Source organism: Podarcis tiliguerta (genome assembly GCF_965153285.1).
Source record: "Podarcis tiliguerta genome assembly, chromosome: 17".
In the NCBI taxonomy this organism is placed as follows: domain Eukaryota; kingdom Metazoa; phylum Chordata; class Lepidosauria; order Squamata; family Lacertidae; genus Podarcis; species Podarcis tiliguerta.
Genome location: NC_139550.1, coordinates 35,647,674 through 35,674,424, shown reverse-complemented (window position 1 = coordinate 35,674,424; position 26,751 = coordinate 35,647,674). Strand labels below are relative to the sequence as shown.

The following is a 26,751-nucleotide window of genomic DNA, read 5'->3' as shown; positions in this document are numbered from 1 at the left end:
ATACCATCTATACATCATCTTCATATAATTTTCTTTCAAAAGACTTTTTCTGTCTCTTCGAAATCTTTGTTGCGTCTACTTCTGGCTGCCATCAATCAGGGTTTCCCAAAGCTCTGATAGCCAAATAAACTCCTCCCCTTTTCTGGATTTCCAGGGTGTGTAAGAGAATGACACCTGCAAAGGAGTCCACACTTGTGTTTCCACGTGAGTCACTGTTCTAATTAGAAGGAAGCCAACTCAGAGGAGGGACTTGCACATAGGCACAACATGCGTCTTGGAGGAAGGGCCGTAGCTCAGTGAGCTTTGCGTGCAGAAGGTCCCGGGTTCAACCCTTGGCAGCTGTGGGAAAACTCATAACTGAACCTCTGAAGAGCTGCTGATAACTGCAAGTCAGTGTAGGGATAACACTGACTCAGTATAATGTAGTTTCATATGTTCTGTGTTCTGTTAGACGGGGTGATTTTGCATCTTTAGAACCAGCAACAATCCACTTGCAGCCCATGTAGAGACAAGACATAATCCTGCGGATGAAATAGATGACTGAATGGAAGGAAGGAAGGAAGGCCAAAGCAATGACTCGTGCAGGAACACAACAGGCACCCTCCTCTGAGGGAGAGAGATTGTGCTGTGCCTTTACACTGGGAATGATCCACCTGCAACTAAGGAAGATAAAGGGCAGAATCCTTCCCCCCGCCCCAATAACAGATGGAAAGGGTCTGGGCTAGAGCAATATATACGGGACATCTTCCTTTCCAAGTGGATACTCAACCTGTGGGTCCCCAGATGTTGTTGAACTACAACTCCCATCACCCCTAGCTAGCAAGGCCAGAGCTCAGGGATGATGGGAGTTGTAGTCCAACAACATCTGGGGACCCACAGGTTGAGAACCGCTGATTTAGACTCACAGGAGTGCTCTTGTCTGTCAGCCTGTCTGTCTTACTTTTATTAAACTATTTGAAATGTTACAAAAACAAATGTATACCCAGTAAAATAAAGTCACAAGACAGACTACATTGCATTATAAAGGGAGACCATTTATCTACAGTTACGATGAAACTGAGGTGATGAATCCCTTTCTCTTTTGCATGCTGTCTGTGGGTTTTTCATCTGGAGGATCTTGGACATTTAATAGGATTTAAGTACATAGCAAAATATGGTCTGAAGCTCAACCTCAAACAAACAAAGATCATAGCCACTGGTCCCATCACCTCCTGGCAAATAGAAGGGGAAGAAATGGAGGCAGTGAGAGATTTTACTTTCTTGGGCTCCATGATCACTGCAGATGGTGACAGCAGTCACAAAATTAAAAGACGCCTGCTTCTTGGGAGAAAATCAATGACAAACCTAGACAGCATCTTAAAAAGCAGAGACAACACCTTGCCAACAAAGGTCCATATAGTTAAAGCCATGGTTTTCCCAGTAGTGATATATGGAAGTGAGAGCTGGACCATAAAGAAGGCTGATCACTGAAGAATTGATGCTTTTGAATTCTGGTGCTGGAGGAGACTCTGGAGAGTCCCATGGACTACAAGAAGATCCAACCTCTCCATTCTGAAGGAAATCAGCCCTGAGTGCTCACTGGAAGGACAGATCCTGAAGCTGAGGCTCCAATACTTTGGCCACCTCATGAGAAGAGAAGACTCCCTGGAAAGACCCTGATGTTGGGAAAGATGGAGGGCACAAGGAGAAGGGGACGACAGAGGACGAGATGGTTGGACAGTGTTCTCGAAGCTACCAGCATGATTTTGACCAAACTGTGAGAGGCAGTGGAAGACAGGAGTGCCAGCCATGCTCTGGCCCATGGGGTCATGAAAAGTCGGACACAACTAAACGACAAGCTCATGCTTAAATGCATGCCCGCCTGCCGTACACTTGCGTTCGCACACACACACCCCCTGAAGGATTTTCCACTTGACATTCTGCCTCCCAGCTCTGCCCCGTCACCCACGAGCCCAAACCGTCAGCTCTGACATCTGATAAGGCCTTATCAGAGCTGTCCAGCTCTGCTAGCTCAGAACTGCTGTCTCCACCACCCAGAGCCTAGCGCTGCCAAAATTTGCATGATGCACAGCTTGAGCAATTGAAGGGGGACTGGCTTATAGGTTCCATTAAAAAACAACAACACAGTATTACTTTATATTCTCACAAATATAAGCAAATCCAAACTGAATGTGTGCCTTGAGAATAACTAATACTTTCACTCCTTCCCTTTCAGGATTCAAAAGAGCTCTCCCTTGTAATGAACTCCCCCATCCCTGATCTTGAGAATTACTATTCACATGACTAAACATAAAGCACTATAAGGAAGACAAATAAGGTAAACAAGATCCAGGACAAAGCAAATTTGTAGGGGATAAGGCTATCAATGGCAACTAGCTGTCATGGCTGTGTTCCACCCCCATTGTCAGAGGCACTGTGCAGCTGAAAACCAGAATACCAGGTGAGGCGAGTGATGTTGCACTCAGGTCCTGCTTTTAGGCTTCCCACAGGAATCTGACTGGCCACTGTGAGAAGAGAGAGTTGGACTACATGGGCTATGTACTTGTTGTTGTCATTTAGTCGTGTCTGATTCTTTGTGACCCCATGGACCAGAGCACGCCAGGCACTCCTGTCTTCCACTGCCTCCCGCAGTTTGGTCAAACTCATGCTGGTAGCTTCGAGAACACTGTCCAACCATCTCGTCCTCTGTTGTCCCCTTCTCCTTGTGCCCTCCATCTTTCCCACAACAATTGCATATCCTCCTGCTTGGTGAAGAGTTCTTGAGAACTCAAGAACCTGCTCAGTATTTTGTGACGTTCTGTTTGGTCCAACTGATGGTATTGCAGCTTTTTAGAAATCCCATTAAAGACCAAATGCAGGTTTAAGGTAAAGGTAAAGGCCCCCCTGACCATTAGGTCAAGTTGTGGCTGACTCTGGGGTTGCAGTTTACAAACGCTTTTAAGGCACCCAACACGTCCAGGTGCCAGAGCAGATACAGGACATCAGATACAGCCGGCACGATGCTCTGCAGATGTTGCTGAACTCCAGATGCCACCATCCCTCTCCACTGGCCGTGCTGACTGGGGCTGATGGGAGTTGGGAGTTCAACAGCCCCTGGACAACACCATGTTGACTACCCCAATATATAGTATCCAACTTTCCCCTCCATCTCCTCCATTCCCATCCTTTTCCCTCCATTCCCATCCCTTTTTTTATCTTCCCTGCTCCTTTTGTTCTGCACAAGCCCATGAACTGTCTGTTCCCTTCTTCCACACTAGTTACCCTTCTCTGTCAACCCACTTCTGCCACCAAATTACTTCAAGATCTCCTTCAACAAAGCCTTGCCCGAAACACTCAAAAAGCCTTGCCAGGGAAGAAGCTACACATCTGTAGCTACAAATCTCTGCCCTCTGAGGACTCCCATTTTAAATCCTTCACAACTATGATGGCTAGAAATTTAAGACTGTCTATTTTTTAAAGAAATTATGCCAGATGTTCCGTTGAGGTTGTTGAAATACAGAGGGGTGGGTGGGTGTGGGGGTGTAAGGCTATGTTCTGACAAACTTCTGTTCTTGCCCTTGAGTATAAAACCAAACATTTCTGGCTTTGTGCTTGCTATCAATGGGTAAAAACAAGTATGGTGTGTGTGTGTGTGTGTGTGTGTGTGTGTGTGTGCGCGCGCTGAAGAGTCAGTTTTCCTCTGATGTAAAATTCAAGTGAAAGCGTCAGCCAGTTCTCTGAAGTGTTGTTATCTCCGGGGCCAGATAATGCGAAGAGTCTCCACAAAGAGGACGAGGAGCACATCGCAACACAACAAGTCTGATCACTGGCTTTGCTCCTCTGCTTGCTCTGCTGACAGTCCTTGGTCCCTGGAAGTGCATGGCTTGGATAGAGCAGAATTAATTCACACTGCAGTATATTCTGAGGGGGAAAGAGACTGTCAGGATCCCAGCTTGACTGGCGCCCATCAGCCATAGTGCAAGTAGACATAAATAAAGACCGACGAGATGGTATCTTTTATCAGATCAGCCATTTGCTCAAATATGTTACAAGTGCTTGGGCTTCTGTAATTATTTTATTTGCCTGGCAACATCAGCATGCATAGCACTTTGCAGTGAGGACAAGATCATAGGTCCCTGCCCTGAGGGGCTCACTGTTTAAAATCTGACACAGGGCAAACAACAAGGAGAAGGACATGGAGGTAGGAGAAGGCCGTGATCATTTGCAGGAGGGATCCCAGCGCGTACCAAAACTTTAGATTTTTGCAATTAAGGTGGATTAAAGTGCTCTGTTGTCCTTGTGCAACAAATCCACTTTTTAAAAAGCAACAGGCGTTTTGCAGTTTGGAAAGTAATAAGGAAAGGAACTGGAAAGCGTGGGATGAACGAATGATTAAGGGGAATGCGTGTAGCCAGTCCACAAGCAACTCCGGATGAACGCTCATTGTTGTGGCTGTTAGCCATGATGTCTATGCTTTGCCTCCATGATTGGAGCCAGTAACTATTCAGAGTGAACATAGCTGACTCTTGTAGAACCTGGGGTTCCAGAAGCAATCCAAATTTTGGACTTGCAGAAGAGAAATGAGGTCTTGGCATATACAGCAATTACATTTCTCCCAGAGATCAAGGCGGATTGCTTCCCTTCTATGAAATTGTTTTTCAAAGTCAACATATTATCCTAGAATCTCATGTGTTGGGAGCTACTGTAACGAGAAGCTATTTAACAATGCAATAAAAGCACATGCGAAATAAGTGCTCACACACATATAAAGAGTTTCTACTATTCTAAGCATAAAAACTATTTCAAATCCAACATGGATACCAGCTAATAATAAATATTAATGCAGTTTCAACATTTAATGCATCAATGTCTCTTTTAAGATTCGTGAACCAACCTTGATTCACTTTGGTAAAGTGCAGTTTGGGCCTTTAGAAGATGATTTGACCCAAGAAAGGTATCTGCCCTGGTCTGCCAAAGGAGATCTACAGTGTGAGGCTCAGCTGGCCCCAAATGATTGTGATGTATATTTGTATTTTAATGCCTCTCGCCCTCCAGTGAGCTTATGGCAGCATACACGTCCTCCCCTCCTACCATCCATTTTATCCTCAACAACCCTCTCAGCCAGGCTGAGAGACAGGAGCTGGCCCCAGATCATAAACATCCATGAATGAACAAGGAGCCGAGCCTTGGTTTCCCTGGTTCAAAGCTGACACTCCCAGACCTTCCAAGTGTCCCTATTTTCCAGGGACAGTCCTTGATTAGAGAAGCCATCCCAGTTTCTGATTTAATCCTGGAATGTCCCACTTTTCCTTAGAATGTCCCTATTTTCATTGGATAAATGTTGGAGGGTATGGAATTATCTGACCCCCCCAAACCGTCTGAAGGCAATCCTGTATAGAGAAGTTTTCTTAATGTTTAATGTTTTGTTGTGTTTTTATATACAGTGGTGCCTCGCAAGACGAAAAGAATCCGTTCCGCGAGTCTCTTCATCTTGCGGTTTTTTTCGTCTTGCGAAGCAAGCCCATTAGCGGATTAGCGCTATTAGCGGTTTAGCGGCTATGGGACGTGGGTGGCGCTGTGGGTAAAAGCCTCAGTGTCTAGGGCTTGCTGATCGCAAGGTCGGCGGTTCGAATCCCCGCGGCGGGGTGCGCTCCCGTTGTTCGGTCCCAGCGCCTGCCAACCTAGCAGTTCGAAAGCACTCCCGGGTGCAAGTAGATAAATAGGGACCGCTTACTAGCGGGAAGGTAAACGGCGTTTCCGTGTGCGGCTCTGGCTCGCCAGAGCAGCGATGTCACGCTGGTCACATGACATGTCTTCGGACAGCGCTGGCCCCCGGCCTCTTGAGTGAGATGGGCGCACAACCCTAGAGTCTGTCAAGACTGGCCCGTACGGGCAGGGGTACCTTTACCTTTACCTTTAATGGCTTAAGGGATTAGCGGATTAGCTCCTAAAAGGCTATTAGCGGCTATTAAAGGTTTAAGGGATTAGCGGATTAGCTGCTAAAAGGCTATTAGCGGCTTAGATCAGCTGATAAGCTGCTTAGATCAGCTGTTAAGCGGCTTAGCGAACAGCTGTTAAGCGGCTTAGGGGCTTGGGGAAAAGGGGGGGAGGGGGGAAAAAACCCCAGGAATCGCAAGACATTTTCGTCTTGCGAAGCAAGCCCATAGCAAATTCGTTTTGCGAAGCACCTCCGAAATGGAAAACCCTTTCGTCTAGCGGGTTTTCCGTCTTGTGAGGCATTCGTCTTGCGGGGCACCACTCTATGTTGGAAGCTGCCCAGAGTATCTGGGGCAAGCCAGTCAGATTGGCAGGGTATAAGTAGTAACATTATTATTCTGGAATGGGATGTCCCTATTTTTATCGGCGAGAACTCAGAGAGCATGCGCTCTAACCACTGCACCACATTGCCTCTCTTGAATAAGGACATGCCATACGTTGACACAGTAAGGTATGTTCCCATGAGGACCAACAACGAAGTCTAAGAAGCCCAAGTGAAGTGGGATCAGAACTGCTGCCTCACTGGCTCTTACTTGGCCTTTACTGGAACTGATGTGGCCACAAGCGTTGCTTCCTACGAATTTCACCAGTTTCTTCCTCAGTCCTTTGTTATGACAAATATTTAATAAAACAGCTTTGTGGTCAGTTGTCTGCACATTGTCCATGACATCTCCATGCCACTGGCTTCACTTTCAGATGAAGAAGCCCCTCCCCCCCACGTAACTTTGAAGCCTTCAGTCTCATTGATCTCAACAAGACTTAACAGTGCAATCCTAGCCATGTCTACTCAGAAGTAAAGGTAAAGGGACCCCTGGCCGTTAGGTCCAGTGATGGCCGACTCTGGGGTTGCAGCGCTCATCTCGCTTTACTGGCCAAGGGAGCTGGCTTACAGCTTCCGGGTCATGTGGCCAGCATGAATAAGCCGCTTCTGGTGAACCAGAGCAGAACACGGAAACGCCGTTTACCTTCCCGCTGGAGCGGTACCTACTTATCTACTTGCCCTGTGTGCTTTCGAACTGCTAGGTTGGCAGGATCAGGGATCGAGCAACGGGAGCTCACCCCATCGCGGGGATTCGAACTGCCGACCTTCTGATCGGCAAGCCCTAGGCTCTGCGGTTTAACGCACAGCGCCACCCGCGTCCCTCTACTCAAAAGTAGGTCCTACGAAATTTGGTGGGGCTTACTCCAAGTTAAGTGAAATTTGGCTTGCCCCCTAAGGCACATGTTCTCTCTCCCTGGATGGAGGTCGTTCCTTTGGTCCTCTTTGAAGCAACGGAACCATCTTGCTTTCTCTTCCAGTTCCATTAAGATTTTACAGATCTTAAAAAACAAAGTGCTGCTTTAAACAAACAAATGAGAGAAAGACACACACAGAGGGGGGGAGAAAGGGGGGCAAAGTGCATTTTAAGAGGAACAAACCCTGTCCCATCTGTAAGATTTCCTAAAAAAGAGGCATAGTGTATTTGACATTGGTGCGCACATAAACATATTCTCTGTGAAGCAGGTCCTGTTGGTTAGATGGTTTTCATGTTCAATTAAGCAGGCTTAGAATTCCCCTATTTATGATTCAGGGGGTTTTTTTGGGGTGAGAAGTGCCTTTCCGTGAAAATAGTTTTGGAAAACTGTTACAGTGATATACATTGAAATTCAGCCTGGGGGAGTCGAGGAAGTCACCCAACAATGTAAAGAAAAATGGAATTATTATACTTAAGATTTATGTTTGTTTGTTTTATATATATATGGAAAATCAATAAAAAAATTGGGGGGGGGGGTGAGGAAAAGCTTAAAACTCCAAGTCTCACGGCTTTGCAGCTACCCGAGAATTGTAAACAAGGAGCGAGGTGGTTTGGGGATTCTGGGATAATCGTGACTAGTGGGTGGGTGTTCACAACCAGGCTGTGAGGCGAGGCAGAATGAATGGCTGCAACGAGAAAGAGAAACCACCCAGGAATGGTTGGCCCTGCACCCTCTCGGTGCCCCCAGGCCCCACCCGTTGCGCTGGAAGCAAGCAGCTTCTCCATGATGCAGCAATAGAGGCAGGCAGAGATAAAGTTATCTGCACAGGCCAGGCAGGGCTGGTGGTAGAAGGGGCCGCGGGGCCTTGTCATACGCCTGAGTCTGCAAGGAAACCCCAGCCAGCAAGGCGTTCCAGGCCATCGGAGCCACACTTCTTGCCCACCCCCACCTATCGTTCAACTCGCCTTGCAGAAATAATACAGTGGTACCTCGGGTTAAGTACTTAATTTGTTCCTTTTATATATTTGAACATGGCTATCATATCACCCCTTAACCTCCTCTTCTCCAGGCTAAACATGCCCAGCTCCCTTAGCCGTTCCTCATAAGGCATCGTTTCCAGGCCTTTGACCATTTTGGTTGCCCTCCTCTGGACACGTTCCAGTTTGTCAGTGTCCTTCTTGAACTGTGGTGCCCAGAACTGGACACAGTACTCCAGGTGAGGTCTGACCAGAGAATGGGAAGCTTGAGAAAAATAAGTACATGGACTCTGGGTGATATGGTCACCTTAACGCTCTTATTAATATCGTCCATAAAACAGACACAGTTGGGCTTATTATATACAAAACAATTACAGTGGTACCTCGGATTAAGTACTTAATTCGTTCCGGAGGTCCGTTCTTAACCTGAAACTGTTCTTAACCTGAAGCACCACTTTAGCTAATGGGGCCTCCTGCTGCTGCTGTGCCACCACTGCACGATTTCTGTTCTCATCCTGAAGCAAGGTTCTTAACCCGAGGTACTATTTCTGGGTTAGCAGAGTCTGTAACCTTAAGAGTCTGTAACCTGAAGCGTCTGTAACCCGAGGTACCACTGTAATGAAATAACAGCAACAACCATAAGTGGAGCTTATCATTTTTTAAACGTTTCTTACTAGAATTGAATTTTTTACAATCTGGACTCTCTCCCTCCTATTTTCTAACTTAAGAGAAGCTAGTTTACTGCGTGGCTGTGACTCTACTGCCTCAGTTAGGATTCCTGGTGGTTTCAAAAGAGGAGGACAAGTTTCTAGTCCTTGTGGCTGAGGAAAGAAGTAGAAAGTCAGTTGCCACATTCTAGCAGCGCACCAGTGCCCACATCACAGAAGCGCCAATGTGTTGGTGGAACTTTGGGTACACACACATACACACACAGGCTGCCCTGCAGTTTTCTTATTACCTAGAAAACACATGCTTCGAATAAAATGCACAGTGCTTCTGTGCATATGGAGCCTCACATGTACCTCAGAGTCCCACAGAGGTACTGACTGTAATCAGCGCTCACTAAAGGCTTCAAGTCTAGACTTGGAAAGAGGTTCTAGTGAGCTCAGGGCATATTGAATTCTCAGGAAGCTGTTCACTGATTCAGACCACTGGATAGTGTCTACATATCAGTATTGTCTACAATACACTGACCAGAGGTTTCTGGGTGTCAGAACATAGCTCAGCTATAATAATAATATAATAATTTATTATTTATACCCTGCCCATCTGGATGGGCTTCTCCAGCCACTCTGGGCGGCTTCTAACCAAGTTTTAAAATACAGCAATACACCAAACATTAAAAGCTTCCCTAAACAGGGCTGCCTTCAGATGTCTTCTAAGTTTGGTAGTTATTTTTCTCTTTGACATCTGGTGGGAGGGCGTTCCACAGGGCGGGTGCCACTACCGAGAAGGCCCTCTGTCTGGTTCCCTGTAACTTGGCTTCTCGTAGCGAGGGAACCACCAGAAGGCCCTCGGCACTGGACCTCAGTGTCCGGGCAGAACGATGGGGGTGGAGACGCTCCTTCAGGTATACCAGACCGAGGCCGTTTAGGGCTTTAAAGGTCAACACCAACACTTTGAATTGTGCTCGGAAACGTACTGGGAGCCAGTGTAGCTCTTTCAAGACCGGTGTTATATGGTCTCGGCGGCCGCTCCCAGTCACCAGTCTAGTTGCCACATTCTGGATTAGTTGTAGTTTCCGGGTCACCTTGAAGGGTAGCCCCACATAGAGTTCATTGCAGTAGTCCAAGCGAGAGATAACTAGAGCATGCTAGGTTTCAGACCAGAGTCTTTTGCTGGAGATGCCAGGATTTGAACCAGCGACCTTTGGGAAGCAAATCATACGTTCTGTCACTGAGCTACATTCTCCAACCCTGCAATTCTTTGCAGTTTCTTTCTTCTTCTTCTTTTTTAATAATATTTATTAAATGTTTAATAGTTACAAAAAGAAAAAGGGTAAAAAAGAAAAGAAAAAAACAATAAAAAAATTAACAAACAATACATCAAAAATAGAAAAAACAATACAACAAAACAACAAGAAAAAACTAAAACATTTAAAAACACATCCAAATTCCATATCTTTATCTTTCATTTACTTGTTTCCTCGACTTCCTCGCGCCTCCCTTTTTTGTATTCTAGTTCAAATCAGCTGGTTCAGCAAATCCTTTCCCTCTTTCTCAATTTTTGTTCTATAATTTATCTTAACACAGTTTAACTTTAAATTTTCCACTTTAGCGCATTAACAATTAATTTTTATATAATTCTTAATAACACTTCTGCTAAAACCATATAACTTCATTCCAGTATTCAATTCTTTGCAGTTTCTTTCCTACATCCTTGCCTGTCTTTGAATTGCTTCTCTATGTCTTATTTTGCAGTTAGGCACAACATTCAATTTGAGGCTATGTGGTCCTGGCATCTCAGATAAATTATTGCTACTTCCGTTGAATGAAGTTTGTTTCTGAAACATCAAATATGATTGACTTCTTAGATCACATCACCAAACCACACTCTTCGGTGCAACTTGCATAATTTGCCACCCAGTCAACGTGAAGACAGAAATTTTGAACTGCTGGGCTGTGGAAGGTTGGGTTTTCATCCCAGTGAAACTGGCAATGGACACCTCGCCCCAAGGGGGAAGGGAGGAATCGGAGCCTCTGCAAGTGGAACTCAGAGAACAACAGGAAATTGTTTGAAAAAGCAGAAGGGAAGAACGATCAGCTCAAGGGGTGCTTTAAGGCAGGGAGAGGTGGTGAACTATTAACCAATTTCTGCAGGACTGCCTGGTGCCTGCAGGAATCTGGGATTCTTGCAGTGGTCAACAGGATAGGAGTTGGGATTGGGAATAAACTTGGTTTGGTTCACTTTTAAAGGTGGACCTCACAAATTTGCACTTTCTGAAACGAGAAACAAATCAAAATGCAGCCATTTTTCAAAATTCGTACTTCTCTGGATTTTCCAATGCAGTTCTATAGCCAAGTAATCTGTATAAAATTGCATAAACCAGAGGCAGTGAAAATAGCATGCAAGAATTCATTATATTATTAGGGGAAATTGCTTTGCAAAAACATGCAATTTCTCAAAACTGCAAACAAAAATGTGCAGCTGGAGAAATTCACACTAAAATGGTAGCGAATTTTCATGAGAACGTTTTAAATATAAACTCACAAACTGGATGTGGAAATGCGCAGAACTGAATTTAAGGTTGGGAAAATGAGAAACTAAGAGAAACTGAAATTGACAGATTTGTCCACACACAGGTTTTTAAGCAAGAGGGCAGTCTCTGGATTTCCCCACAAAGATTATGTTTTTGAACTATTAAAAGATCCTATATTTGAGCTTTTGCTTTAACACATTTAAAAAATCAAAACTACAGGAAAGGGGAAAAAGTGGACCACTGAAGCCGGGCCACCCTTTAATGGGCCCAAGATGGTCCACTCAAAGGAAAGAAGAAGGAGCCCAGGCCAGGGTGGGGGAAGATGGAATGAAAACCTATATTGCCAAGAGGGTGGGAGTGGCAAATCTTATCAAAATGAACACAGAATCCAGGATTTATGTTGGGAAATCAAAGAGTTTTCCCTAGCAACTCTTTTGTTTCACTTTGGGAGATGACACTTCACACCTGAGTACCTACTTAAGATCATTTAATGAAACAAAACAAAACAAAATAAAATAATTCCTTCCAGTAGCACCTTAGAGACCAACTAAGTTAGTTACTGGTATGAGCTTTCGTGTATCTGAAGAAGTGTGCATACACACGAAAGCTCGTACCAATAACTAATTTAGTTGGTCTCTAAGGTGCTACTGGAAGGAATTATTTTATTTATTTTATTTTGTTTCAACTACGGCAGACCAACACGGCTACCTACCTGTAACAAGAATCATTTAATGACTCTGATTTCTTTCGCACGCTATAAAACTAATGGTTGTGGCATCTGAATGGCTATTCTTGCTTTTTCTACAGTGGGGACCACCTACCCATCAATTCCTCTTGGCTTGTTCCATTCCCCTCTTATGGCTGCCCCCACAAAACAATCGTTTCTGCATCAGCTCCGGAGTTTACACACGAGATCACATTCTAAACCATGCCAGGACTGAAAAGCCTTTTGAACAGGGCAAAGCAAACACCCAAAAGAGCCACTGGGATATTTTAATGGCAAACCTACAGCTCAGCAAGCCACACCCACCAGGTACCATATTCCTTAACAAAGCAAGTTCACCGTCTTTGATCCAAGAAAGAGACCAGGAATTTGGCTCACTGTTTTAACAAATTATTTAATTACAAAACGCTGCTACGGAGCCGCTACAAAAGAGCTTCACCACAGAAGCAGGGAGCTAAAAACACCCCAAAGTCCTGGAAGGAAAGGTCCAAAGTGGTGGCTTTTATGAAGAGGCTGGCAAGGCCAACTTGTCTGGCAGCCCTTTGTGCCCAAGGTTTCCAACTCGGCTCCAGAGGAATAAGGAATTGATCCACTCCTGCCCTGAACGGGGCTCCTGTCTCTTTCACAGCAGCATCAAGGGAGATTTCAGGCAAGAGAAGTTTCCCTTGTCCACACTGCCAGCTGCCCCTGCTCCAGTTCTGTCTTCTGCCACCCCGTTCCTGCCAGTTCAACGAAGCGGCTCAATCCTGCTTAAGATGAACTAGCTCTCCTGACCCAAGAGAGGGGCAGCAGAAATCCCGCTGCCCCACGAAGAGCAAAGAGACCCTCTTTTCATACGTCAACCACGTAAGGCGCCACAAGCTCCAGGTCCACCACCGACTCCTGCAGAGGCTGCTCCACATGGAAGTCACGCTGGTGCTGGGGGCCCTGGTGGGCTTTTTTGCCCCCACGCTGAGGGATGGGCAGCTCCAGGTGGTGGGCCGGCAGCGGGGGAGTGAAGAAATAGGGGTGCAACAGCGCCTGCAGAAGGAAAGGAAGTACAGAATGGCTGGGCTGGATGAAGCCAATGGCTGTGCGATTGCCATAAAACTTAGGGAACAAGCTGTGTTATCATAATGATTAAGGTTTTAAATGATAATTATAGGTTATATGTTAACGACTAAGTTTTAATTTGTATATTTTTTAACTGTAGCTATATCTGTACAGTGGTACCTCGGGTTACATACGCTTCAGGTTACATACGCTTCAGGTTACAGACTCCGCTAACCTTGAAATAGGGCTTCAGGTTAAGAACTTTGCTTCAGGATGAGAACAGAAATTGTGCTCTGGCGGTGCGGCAGCAGCAGGAGGCCCTATTAGCTAAAGTGCTGCTTCAGGTTGAGAACAGTTTCAGGTTAAGAACGGACCTCCGGAACGAATTAAGTACTTAACCCAAGGTACCACTGTATTGTCCCTGTTATAACCTAATTGCAAATTCAAATGTATCCCTATTGTGTTTTATGACTTCCTTGATATTGTATGTGGGCTGGAACTGGTCTGTGACCGAAATAATAAATTCATTCATGCAGGGGTGCAACAGCGCCTGGAGAAGGAAGTACAAAATGGCTGGGCTGGATGAGGCCAAGGGCCAACTAGCCCACCAAGCAAATCCTCTACCAAGAATCTAAGGAGCGGTAGTTTATTCCTTGCAGAGCTACAGTTCCCAGCACCCTTAATAAACTACAATTCCCAGGATCCCTTGGGGGAGCCATGTGCTTCAAGCGTCTGGTGTGCCCAGTGGCGTAGCGTGGGGGGTGCAGGGGGGGCCGGCCGCACCGGGTGCAACATCGGGGAGGGGGGCGGCGCTCGCACTCGCAGCTCTCTGCCCCTACCTGGCTCACTCACTCTCTCTCACTGCAGTGCTGGCTGTGCAAATCCGATCCGAGCCGCCGGGTCGCAGCCCACTGTGGAGGGGAGGGTGCCAGGCGTGCGGTGCAGTGCGGAGAGAGAGCGAGGGACTATCTGGGGGAGGGACAGTGCAGCGGGGGGGCGGCGCAAATTACTTGCCTTGCCCCGGGTGCTGACAACCTACGCTACGCCACTGGGTGTGCCTGCAGCCCAGCAGCAGCCAGCAAAAAGAGGTCTCTGCCAGCTCACAGGCTTGAAGGTGATGGTGGGTTTCTCCACATTTGCTTTAACACAAGGTATTCAGAGGTAAACCAAGTTGTGCATGGAGGCTGAAGAAGGTCCTGTGCATGCAAACTGGGATCTCATCCATACCATACATTTAAAGCACATTTAACACACATTTAAAGACTTTCCTCAATGAATCCTGGGAACTGTCCTTTGTTAAGGGTGCTAGGAATTGCAGCTCAGTGAGAGGTAAGCTACCATTCCCAGGATTCTCTAGGACAGAGGTTTTCAACCAGTGTGCCGTGGCCCCTTGGGTTGCCTTGAATGATGGTCTGGGGTGCCGTGGGCAACCCTGGCCTCTGTCCCTCTTTCCTTCCCTCTCTCCTCTGATGTCCTCTTTTGTCTCTGCCTCCCAAAGGCTCGCACAGCTGTTTGTTGCAGCAGCCCTGGCTGCAAGCTCCCCAGGCGAATGGTGCCTCTGGGGCTGGCCAAGGGGGGCTGGTTGCCAGGAGCTGAGGTGGCCTCGGAGCAAGCAAGCCATCCAGTCCACCAGCCCTTGCTGTTGGGAATGGACAGACAAGTCCCAGGCGCCTAAGGGGCAGTGTGAGAAGGCACCTCTCTTTGGGGCAGGGGCAGACCAGAGGCCAGGGACGGTAGCAGTGGATGCCCAGAGGACTCCCAAGGAGAGGGGAGAGGAGGCTGAGGGAACACGCCACAAAGGAGGGTGTTTGAAAAAGGGTGAGAGGCAGCAGGACTGTCAGAAGTTTTGCAAGGAGGATTGTGCGAAATATTGCAGAGAAGATTATGAGGAGAATTATTAGTTAAGGACAATTAAAAGTAATAAGGAAATTAAAAAACGTAGATTAAGTGATAAAAGATTGAAAAATCTTCAGATGTGGTTGATGGAAGTCCAAAACTTTGTATAAGATAAGAAAATATGTTATATGATTGTTGGGAATGATATGTAAAAATTAATAAAAATATATTTTTAAAAATGAGAAAGAGGCTGCCAGCTCTGCAGGGTGGGCTCCTGAGGCCCACAGGGGTGCCACAGAAAGAAAGCGGACACGGAGCAATGGATCCAAACTACAAGAAAGAAGATTCCACCTAAACATTAGGAAGAACTTCCTGACAGTAAGAGCTGTTTGACAGTGGAATTTGCTGCCAAGGAGTGTGGTGGAGTCTCCTTCTTTGGAGGTCTTTAAGCAGAGGCTTGACAACCATATGTCAGGAGTGCTCTGATGGTGTTTCCTGCTTGGCAGGGGGTTGGACTCGATGGCCCTTGTGGTCTCTTCCAACTCTATGATTCTATGATTCTATGTAGTTGGTCAAAGGAGCCATGGACTCAAAAAGGTTGAAAACCTCTGCACATCTCCTTTTCTTCCTAATGGCTCAACAAGTGAAACTGATTTGTAAAAATGTTACATGAAAAGAAAAAGAATATGAGAGACATTGCACATACTTTTGTAAATCAAGAAAATCTTTAATAAAAATACATTTTTTTAAAAAACCTCTGAGCAATACACTTTTAAGTGTATTGTGTAGAAGTGACCCTGAAACCTAGACTGTCTCTTCCCTTCCCCTCCATTTAACCTCCCCCCCACACACATTTCTTCGTTATCTAAACTTCAGTTACTAATAGCCATTCATGCATCTAAATAAATAGCCACATTCAAGCAGTGAGATGGGTGTCCTCTCATCCCCTCACTTGGGGAACATGGGAAAGCCAGGCCCCATGAAAGGCCAATGGAAATAGACTGGGGTGCCCTCTGGTGGCAACTTGGAGCACAACAACTGCCCTTTCCATTGAGTGTTCCAAGCATGTGTTGATGTGAGGTGCATCTCCCCTGGCCCAGAAAAGAACGCACGTACAGTGGTACCTCTGGTTGCGAACGGGGTCCGTTCTGGAGGCCCGTTTGCAACATGAGCAGAACGCAACCCGCGTCTGCGCGTACGTGGGTAGCAATTTGCCGCTTCTGCGCATGATGTCATTTTGCGCATATGCGCAAGCGGAAAAACCCGGAAGTAACATCCAGGTCATCGCGGGACGCAACCTGAAAACGCTCAACCTGAAGCAAACGTAACATGAGGTATGACTGTATTTAAAAGAGGCGTGTATTCATGGTGAAGGCCTCTTCCAGAACACCTGGAGAGCACATTCCAGTGGCGTAACGTGGGTTGTCAGCACCCGGGGCAAGGCAGGTAATTTGCGCCCCCCAACCCATGAATTTGCGCCCCCTAACCTGTGGATTTGCGCCCCCTAACCCTAACCCCCAGATGTTGCGCCCAGTGCGGCCGGCCCCCCCCTGCACCCCCCACACTACGCCACTGGCACATTCTAGAGGGGAATGGGGTCTCTTGGAGCACAGAACTCCCCCAGTTGGGCAGTTCCCCATGCTCCCCAAAGGGCCAAAAGGAAGGAACCACGTGGCAGGGACAACCCAACGCCAGGACTACTCCAAGCACCAATTCTACAATCATCCATCTGTGAGATTCCTGCTAATCCCACAGCTGGTGAGCTGCACAGACCTCGCAGGCTCACAGAGGTGTGCAGGTCTAACTTTGCTATTTATTAAAGCGCCAATGTGTCTGTAGTCCACTGGCAGTAGGAGTACAATATGGGCATGTCTTAACACCTTACATTAAAAACCTGACAGTACAAAATTATCGAAGGTTATTCACCAAAGCCAGACTAAACGTCTTTCCTTCTGCAGTGTTGGATGGCAGGTGGAGAGGAGTCCCCTACCAAGACAGACTTTGCTCATGTGCTCAAGACATCGATTCTATAAGACATATTTTGCTGCACTTTGCGAAATATGAGCAAGCCAGGGCTGAACTGATATTACCCTTGCTGGTACCTTTCCTGGGAAAATCAGAGGCTCACTATGTCAGGTTCCTACTGGAAGACTGGACAAACGCTAGAACATTAGCAGTGGCAAAGTTTTTATCAGTGGTTGCAAGAACCAATGATCCCTATCTTTAAGTCTAAACAAAATGCTTGTTTAACCTGGAGGTAGGCTGTCTGAATTGTGCATTGCTTTGTAATGATTTGTTGGGTCTCTGGACCGTAATAAAGATTGATTGATTGATTAAACAACATTCAGCTGAAGTATGGTGACCAGCCATTACAGCGTGCACCCAGTACAGTGGGCGCTTGGGTTGCGATCGTGATCCGTGCAGGATGCACATTCGCAACCCACAACATTCACAACCCACGTCTGCGCATGCGCAGGTTGCAATTCGGCGCTTCTGCGCATGCACGACCACCAAAACCCGGAAGTAACCTGTTCCGGTACTTCCGGGTTTCAGCAGTCCGCAGCCCGAAAAAATGCAGCCTGAAGCGGCTGTAACCCGAGGTATGACTGTACAGTGGTGCCTCGCAAGACGAAATTAATTTGTTCCGCGAGTCTCTTCGACTAGCAGTTTTTTCGTCTTGTGAAGCAACCCTATTAGCGGCTTAGCGCTATTAGCGGCTATTAAAGCCTTAAGGGATTAGCGGATTAGCTGCTAAAAGGCTATTAGCGGTTTAGCGGCTTAGAAAAAGGGGGTGGGGAGCAAAAAAAAATCTCAAGACTCGCAAGACATTTTCATCTTGCGAAGCAAGCCCATAGGGAAATTTGTCCTGCAAAGTGCATCGAAAAACGGAAAACCCTTTCGTCTAGCGGGTTTTCCGGCTTGTGAGGCATTTGTCTTGTGGGGTATGACTGTACTCACTTCCTACAACCCAACAGAATTCCTCGCCCTATTCCCTGCTCTGGTATCTGCAAAGGCCAGCCAGGAACCTCCTTGCATCTCTTACCTGTGCTGCCTGAACACGCTGCTTGGAAGGATAGACCAGGAACTGTTTCAGGAGCTGCACGGCTTGTGGGGAGGCGTCGGGCACCACCTGCTCCAGAGGAATTGGCAGCTTCTCTTTGAAGGAAATCTTGTTGTAGTCCGGCAACTCTGTGATCTCCTGCTCCCAAACAGAAGTTGGGAAACGTGAGCTCTCAAGCTTCTCTGTTTTTAAACTGCCCCCATTCCTCCCAGAGACAAAAGCACGGGACGCCGACCCGCAACAACCCCTGTGGGCAATCCCATAACTACCAAACCCACCGGCCAGATCTTCTGGTTTGGGGTCCCAAGGACTCGGAGGACACAGCACAGCTGCTCAATATCGTTTTCTCCAGGGAAAAGTGGGGAGTTGTTGAGGAGTTCAGCAAAGATGCATCCCACAGCCCTGGTCAAAGAGAGAGAGGGTGGGCAGCCGAAGCAGGGTCAAAACAGAGGTGAAATGCACGAGGCTCAGAAACCAGCCACATTCGTGTTTTGGGTTCTGCACTGCATATTCAAACTGGTGTGGAACTGGGCAGTTTTGTACTGCTGCAAGGATGTGAAGAAATTTTGGATTTCTAGCTGAGAGGCTTGATAGTTAAATAGGCACCAAACTGGCTTCGTTTTATATTGTATACGTCTTCCACACACAGAGACACCCCAAGCAAATCCTATGGAAGGTTTATGTAACCTGCCTTTTTTATTTTGTAAACTCCTTAGAAGCCTATTTGGGCACAGGGGCCGCTGGGGCGCCTTGGAAGATGGCTGACAATACCATCTATCCAGCTTGTACGAGGTAATTAGAGGCTGATTATGAGGAGTAAAATCAGTCTCCCTCATCTTCCCTGAGAAGAAGAAGAAGAAGAAGAAGAAGAAGAAGAGGAGGAGGAGGAGGAGTTTGGACTTGATATCCCGCCTTTCACTCCCTTTAAGGAGTCTCAAAGCGGCTAACATTCTCCTTTCCCTTCCTCCCCCACAACAAACACTCTGTGAGGTGAGTGAGGCTGAGAGACTTCAAAGAAGTGTGACTGGCCCAAGGTCACCCAGCAGCTGCATGTGGAGGAGCGGAGACGCGAACCCAGTTCCCCAGATTATGAGACTACCGCTCTTAACCACTACACCACACTGGCTCTCGCCAGTGGAAGGGGAAGATGCTGCCCTCGCCCGCGGTTGCCATAAATCACCCCCGAGTTCGATTGAAGGAGGGGGTGAGGCACTGGGCGGAAAGCCCTCGAACAGGCTTGGAACTCCCGGAAGCTACTTTCAGGAGCGAATCTGGTTGCGTTGCTTAAAAAGAAGAAACAATTGGAGAAAGTAAACGCACATGCTTCAAGAGAGGTCAGGAGTGTTTTTATCTGCTAATTATTTTACCACTGAGATGAAGAAGATTGGGACGGAAGGAATAGAGATAACATCAGAGAATCGCAGACATGTTGGTAGGTGGAACAGAATGGAACGGAAAGGGTGGGGGAGACCTTTTACTTTCTTATGTGATTAATTTAACAACCCTCCCCCTTAAAGAACTGTCTCTGTTTTGATCTGCTAATAATTTTACCACTGAGAACGGGACGGAAGGAACAAAGATAACATCAGAGAATGGTAGACATATTGGTACGAGGAACGGAACGGAAAGGAGGGGGGGGAGATTTTCTACTTTTTCATGTGATTATGTAACCCTTCAGGCGTCTGTCATCCTCAGCAGACAGCATGGCCAATGGTCAGAGATGATGGGAGATGTAGTCCAATGACATCTGGAGGGCCACAGTTTCTCCATCCCTGCTTTTGTAGCAAAAGACAGGGCAAATATACTCACCAGAGATCCACACCTTCATCATATTTCCGAGCACCGTACAGGAGTTCGGGAGCCCGGTACCACCTAATGCAGAAAGGTTAGGCAAGTCACATCTTTGAGCGTACCAAAACACATTCACCTTTAGTGCTTCCCAGCTCCAGCTACCAGGCTCAACACTGCTCACTAATCTCAAGAGACAGGTCCTGGCAGCCATCAGACTCCACAGCATTCTCAATGCTAAGCCAGACTGCAAGCGCCATGGAGGGAGAGCTGTTTCTTGTTGTGGTCATTCCAGCAGGAGCAAGGAGTTGGCTCTCCCTTCCCTGGCTTCATGCTCAGCCCACACCCCTGCCCATCCCGACTCACCTGGTGGCCACTTGGTGGCTATACAGTCTCTCTCCATCGCTGGTGAACACCCTGGCCAGGCCAAAATCAGCAATTTTCAGCTGGCCCGTGGAGCTGATCAGCAAATTGGCCGGTTTCAGATCCTGAAAAGGACAGGGAGGAGTTCGGAAATACCTGCAGTTTTTAACGGGAGAGCCGAGGGGTGAAGAGGAGTACAGCGCAAACAGGTGAGAAAAGGTGAGGTGGGATCTCGGGGAGAAGAAAGCCATCTGGGAGCCAGAGCAGGCCTCACCCGATGCATGATGGAGTTGGCATGGCAGAAGTCCACCCCTTTGAGCAGCATCAGCATGTAGCCTTTGACCTGGGCCTCGGTCAGGGGCTGCTCTGAGTTGCGGATGACCTCCGACAAGTCGGACAGCATGTATTCGAAGACGAGCACAAAGCCTGTGCCGTGGGGGAAGAAATCCTTCAGCTTCACCACCTGGGGAGAGGGAGAGGAGGAGTTGCCTTCCGACTCTTCAATGTGTAGTGGCCAAAAAGGCCGAGAGACTAGGATGGGAAATCAAGTTGATGGGACTATGCCGAAATGGCACAATTACCGTATTTTTCGCTCTACAAGACGCACCAGACCACAAGACGCACCTAGTTTTTGGAGTAGGAAAACAAGAAAAAAAATATTCTGAATCTCAGAAGCCAGAACAGCAAGAAAGCAGCAATCCCTCTTGCTGTTCTGGCTTCTGGGATAGCTGCGCAGCCTGCATTCGCTCCATAAGACGCACACACATTTCCCCTGACTTTTTAGGAGGGAAAAAGTGAGTCTTATAGAGCAAAAAATACGGTAACTGGGAAGCTCAGGAATCAAGAAGAAATTTTAAAAAGAATGGGAAATGTTTCTAATGCATATACAAAATCATTGTAAACAGGTCAAAACATGAGCAGGATTTTAAATACACTTGTAATGTAGCAGAATGTATAGATAAGATGGAAAATTGGAGAAGTATTGATATGCAGTTGAAAATAGAATCAAAAGGACCCATGGAAGGGATGGGGGGAAGTCAGGAGATTCAGAGTCATCTCAATATTTGGATTTTGTACTGTTTTTTGATGTATGTTTATTTTATTTTTATTTCTCCTTTGTTAAAAAATAAAATAAAAAGATCATTAAAGAAAGAAAGGGAGGCCGAGAGAGAAATAAGGAAGTCCTCACAGGAACAGAGAAGCAGAACTCCAGGTTCCGGGCAGCAAACCTTCCCAGCCCTTTCTGGAGATGCCGATGGGGCTCAAATCTGGAATCTTCTGTATGCACAGCAGATCCTCTACAACTGTATCGCGGCCCTTGCCCCCCTCAAATCCCACCTCAGCCATAAACCAATGAAATGGCTTTAGGCACATCTTTGCCTCAGCATCAGCCCTACCCCCCTTCTCCAATATTTACTGATTGCGTTTATACCCCACCTATTTCTCCAATGAGGCATACAAAGTTATTCCCCCTCATTTAATCCTCACAACAACCCTGAGAGGCAGTGACTGGCCTAAGGCAACCCAGTGAGCTTTATGGACGATTGAGGATACGAACCCCCGTTTCTCATGTCCCAGTCCAACCTGCTAACAACTTCACCACACTGGAGACAATACAGTGGTACCTCTGGTTACGTACTTAATTCGTTCCGGAGGTCCGTTCTTAACCTGAAACTGTTCTTAGCCTGAGGTACCACTTTAGCTAATGGGGTCTCCTGCTGCCGCCGCGCCACCGGAGCACAATTTCTGTTCTCATCCTGAAGCAAAGTTCTTAACCCGAGGTAATATTTATGGGTTAGCGGAGTCTGTAACCTGAAGCGTATTTAACCTGAAGCGTATGTAACCCGAGGTACCACTGTAATTGCATTGACCTACCTTATAAGTTTGCTTCAAGGTTACAGAAAGGTAACGTATGCAAAGCACACCTGAACTCTTGAAAGAATGTTAATATGACCAGGTCCCTGGTCACTTTCAGGGTCTCTGGAGCTTTAATGCGGTCATTGTTTCCCAAAACAAATGCCGAAATTCTGTATCTGGAATTAGTTTAGCCAAACACAGCTTGATTTAAATGCTTTGGCGCAGCTTGGGTTTTGCAAGCCCCTTTTCTTTCTTTGCTGAATTTGGAACTAGAAAGGGCTTGAAAAAAGAAGGAGAGTAGGGATCCGCAAATACCAAACTAAGGTCTCCAGTGCATGCATGGAAAACTCATACAGAGCTCCATGTGTGCAAGGGAACCCCAGAAAGCATTAGACTGAAAACAATGAGCTACGCTACCATCAGGGAATCTCTGCTGCTGACCAGGTCAATTCCCCAATCCCAATTCCCCAGCAATCAGCATTTTCTCTGTTTTTGGCAAAAACTATGAGCGATTCTTTATTTGGTGGTTTGTATTTCACAATTAGGGACTTGGGTGGCGCTGTGGGTTAAACCACAGAGCCTAGGACTTGCCAAGCAGAAGGTCGGCGGTTCGAATCCCTGCGACGGGGTGAGCTCCTGTTGCTCGGTCCCTGCTCCTGCCAACCTAACAGTTCGAAAGCATGTCAAAGTGCTAGTAGATAATTAGGTACCGCTCCAGCGGGAAGGTAAATGGCGTTTCCGTGCACTGCTCTGCTTCGCCAGAAGTGGCTTAGTCATGCTGACCACATGACCCGGAAGCTGTATGCCGGCTCCCTTGGCCAATAAAGCAAGATGAGCGCCGTAACCCCAGAGTCGGCCACGACTGGACCTAATGGTCAGGGGTCCCTTTACCTTTATTTCACAATTACAGTTGTTAAGGTATTCATAGATCCTAACTACAGTGGGGGGGGAGCATTTGATCCCCTGCTAAATTTGCCTGTTTGCCCTCTGATGAAGAAATGACCAGTCCATAATTTTAATGGTAGGTTTATTGTAGCTGTGAGAGACAGAATAACAACAGGAAAACCCCCAGAAACCCAGAAGACAAAAGTCAGAGATTGATGTGCATTGTAATGGACTGGTCATTTCTTCGTCAGAGGGAAAACAGGCAAATTTAGCAGGGGATCAAATACTTTCCCCCCTCACTGTACATCCCTACTGCTGAATCAATACTAGCTGACCTGGTTCCCTCTTCCACTTGGACCAGAACAATGTGACAGCCTGGTGTTTGATCCTAACCACTGATAACCCATATCCCTGACAGGACAGCTGCACCAAACTCAGCACAGTCTCTGCCACAACCCAAGAGAGAGAAATAGTAATGTCAACCACATCTCACAGCTAGAAATACATGAGCACCTTGTTTCATATGCTTTGAACAATAAGCCTGCCACGTTGTTATGCTATAAGATCACGTCCTCTAATGTGGAATTGGATAATTTGCGTTTCAGTGTGTGTTTTTCTTCTCCCCACCCCCCACCCCACTCCCAAGGTTTCCAGCCCTCAAGTTTACAAAAAAAAAAAAAAAAAGCCTTGACACAGAGAGGACCTGGATGAACTTTCCACCGATTTACAAGATTCCCTCATCATAACCATTATCCACTTCTGGTGAGCATTCACCATCCTCTGCCTCCCATCTTTATGAAACAATTCTTATCGCTGTTCTTTTTCCGGGCCTAGACAAAATCTCATACAGTGCGACAAATATTTTAAAATGCAAACGTGCAATTTTTTTTAAAAAAACAACAACTGGCGAACGAAAGCAGATTTGTCCAGTTGACACAATTTCATTTGCATCTTACTGCAGTAGCATGGAGTTCCAGATCCACGGTTTAAGAAACTAGCAGCTTTGGCCAACTAACACAATTTATTTCTAAGGCTATCGTAACCCAAACCACATCCTCCCTTCTTCTCAGCCGAAGGTAAACTGAGGTAAACACACACAAAAGAAATTCAAACCGGCTACTCACGTGTTGATTTTCCTCAATCTCCTGCAGGGCCTTGATCTCCCGAAGTGCTTGATTGGGGATCCCATCCTCTAACTTGCGGAGAGCCACCTTCTTCAGCGCAACAGTCTCACCTGTCTGCAGTGAAAGAAACCCAAAAGCTCTCTACTCCCCTGCTTGACTCATTCTTCTCCCAGAGCTTGAGAAAAATACCGAGAGTGAAAATACCCTGGTGAAAGGTGAGACCCCACTTACTTCTATGTTCTTGGCTTTGAAAACGATCCCATGGGCTCCTTCTCCAATGCGGCCTAGGATGCTATATTGGTCCATGGTGGCCTCTATTTGTAGAAAAGGGAATTCAGTCACAATGCAGGATTTAAGTTCCTTCCGCAGGGCCTGTAAGACAGAGCTATTCCGCCTGGCTTTCAATCTGAACTTAGCCTGATCTTTTATTCCCCTTCCTTCCCTCCCCCTCCCCTTTTTATGAAGATGACCCACTCTGGGATCCCACACCTAATTCTCCCCTGGTCTCCTTGTTGGCCCAAATAGGACTAATTCAGCCAGCTGGCCCTGGTGATCATCTAATGTTTATTGGATGGATTTCCCCCCTAAATTGATTTTTGAATTCTGGCTTTATTGTTATTCATGTTTTATACTGTATTTTATCCTGTTTTTTGTTGCATCAATTAAGTGTTTTAAATTTGTTGTTAGCTGCCCTGAGGCTGGTTTTCTGAACTGGGAAGGGTGGGGTATAAATTATTATTATTATTATTATTATTATTAATGCATACTCAGTGGTATGTCTCAGCCTCAGATCGCTATAGCTGTGTCTATACGTACATTTAATCCTATACTATACATTTAATGCAATAGCAGATCGTTGCAGGGCTACAGATTTCTATACGTATGCCCACACAAAAAATTTAATCTGGTTCCAGATTGTCACACTAGTGCAGATATCTATAAATATGTCAAACTTAATTTACTTCCACAGGTCTCCAGCAAAAGTACCGAAGTTGTATGAAGGTATGCAAAAAAGAAATTGGAAACACTTCACAAAATTACAAGTCTCTTTGCGGGAAGCCAAAACTGTTAAGGGCAGACTTTCCAGAAAAAAACGCAGGGAACTTGTAGTTTCTCTTTGCAGAGCTACACCCAACACCCTTAAGAGGTCCATAAATTACCATATAGCAGATATTCAACACAAAAAACAGTGACAATTTGTTGTTGACAAAGGACAACTGGATCACTAAAGGGCCCTCATTACCTTCAGCAGCTTAGGGCTTCATCAAACCTAAATCCGGCCCTGACCCTGGCCATGGTTTTACAGGACGCGGGTGGCGCTGTGGGTTAAACCACAGAGCCTAGGACTTGCCGATCAGAAGGTCGGCGGTTCGAATCCCTGCGATGGGGTGAGCTCCCGTTGCTGGGTCCCTGCTCCTGCCAACCTAGCAGTTCGAAAGCACGTCAAAGTGCAAGTAGATAAATAGGTACCACTCTGGCGGGAATGTAAACGGCGTTTCCGTGCGCTGCTCTGGTTCGCCAGAAGCGGCTTAGTCATGCTGGCCACATGACCTGGAAGCTGTACGCCGGCTCCCTCGGCCAGTAAAGCGAGATGAGCGCCGCAACCCCAGAGTCGGCCACGACTGGACCTAACGGTCAGGGGTCCCTTTACCTTTACCACACCCCTCCTGCTGCATTCACCACCTCCCCCTTCTCTCAACGGAAAAGCCCCCCTCCGCTTCAGCCCCACAACATCTCCAGAACTAACCCCACAAGGCAAGCCCTTATCCCTGCATGGGATGGGATCCAACATTTGCAAAGATATTTCCTGTCCTGGGTGGGGGCCAGCCCTGCTTGCATGAACACACCTGGAGGGAGGGGGGTCGCTTCATACACTGGAGGATTCGCACTCAGCACCGGGCTGAGTCAGGGGGACCCCCAGGCACAGCCCCCAACCAGCCACCCCCACCCCCCATCCCCACCCAGCTTGGCTCCCTGCAAAACTCAGGAATCTGCGCCTGGGGGAGCTCAGCTGGGATACCCACAGGTACAGGTACAGGCACAGGTACAGCATCCCCGCCAAGGACCCACTGCAAGCATCATCACCTCCTCCTTTCCCATCATGCACCTCTCCTTCCCCTTCAGCCTCTGGGGCTCAGTCCTGGTGGTTCCCAAACGACAGCTCAGGTTCTCCGTTGCAGCCAGCAACCTCCTCCCTCTGCGGGGCGAAGGTAGTGGAAATATATAGTCTCACATCCCCCCCCTTTTATAGAGGTGGGGGGGCGGAATAGAAAGCTGGACGGGCATCGTCCCACCACCCACCTATTTAAAGATCTGCATTGCCTTCTCGCCGCCGGCTTCCGCCACTCTCGCCTCTCGCACAGGGGTGGCTAATTGGGAACCGGAAGTGATGGCTGCACGAGGAACCATTACATCTCTTTGGCCTGGATTCGGGAGGCAGCCGCGTTGCCTAGCAACCCATCCCCGACGCTTTGCTTTTAACCCTGTCATCGCCCGGACAGAGCAAACCCCTTAAAGCAGGGGTAGCCAACCCGGGTGCTGGGGTAGGGCGTGTCATTTTAGGGGGTGGTACTTATTTTTGCAAATTTCTTCTGTTGGGGGGGGGGTCTTGAAAATACGTTTTTGGGTGTGAGGAATTAAAATCTGCTATTATTTTTGTGATTGGACAACATTTTGCTTGGCAAGCCTACGGT

General features: G+C 47.1%; 1 protein-coding gene across 8 annotated transcripts; it reads right to left on the bottom strand.

Moving 5' to 3' along the window:
• Nucleotides 1-12,486: 12,486 nt before the first annotated feature.
• Nucleotides 12,487-26,333, bottom strand: CDK20 (cyclin dependent kinase 20). 8 transcript variants are annotated; one of them, XM_083420436.1, is made up of 9 exons: nt 26,144-26,333; nt 24,290-24,372; nt 24,059-24,172; nt 20,467-20,655; nt 20,196-20,317; nt 19,851-19,913; nt 18,320-18,443; nt 18,024-18,179; nt 12,487-13,132 (listed from the first exon to the last, which is right to left on the bottom strand). In XM_083420436.1, exons 2-9 carry the CDS (start codon nt 24,362-24,364, stop codon nt 12,944-12,946), a joined length of 1,032 nt encoding a protein of 343 aa, XP_083276562.1. In that variant the 5' UTR covers nt 24,365-24,372; nt 26,144-26,333; the 3' UTR covers nt 12,487-12,943. The 8 variants fall into 8 exon arrangements, with proteins under 8 accessions (XP_083276562.1, XP_083276556.1, XP_083276558.1 ...); XM_083420430.1 differs by having other exon boundaries at nt 24,290-24,443; nt 26,083-26,195; XM_083420432.1 differs by having other exon boundaries at nt 26,083-26,189.
• Nucleotides 26,334-26,751: the final 418 nt, after the last annotated feature.

Excerpts from the sequence above, each read along its gene's own strand:
- CDK20 (XM_083420430.1), bottom strand. The coding sequence starts at position 26,111 with ATGCTGTACCTGTGCCTGTACCTGTACCT. Across the intron at positions 20,318-20,466 it reads CCAACTCCATCATGCATCGG|GATCTGAAACCGGCCAATTT; the intron begins GTGAGGCCTGCT and ends TGTCCTTTTCAG. Across the intron at positions 19,914-20,195 it reads AGCCACCAAGTGGCCACCAG|GTGGTACCGGGCTCCCGAAC; the intron begins GTGAGTCGGGAT and ends TTTCTGCATTAG.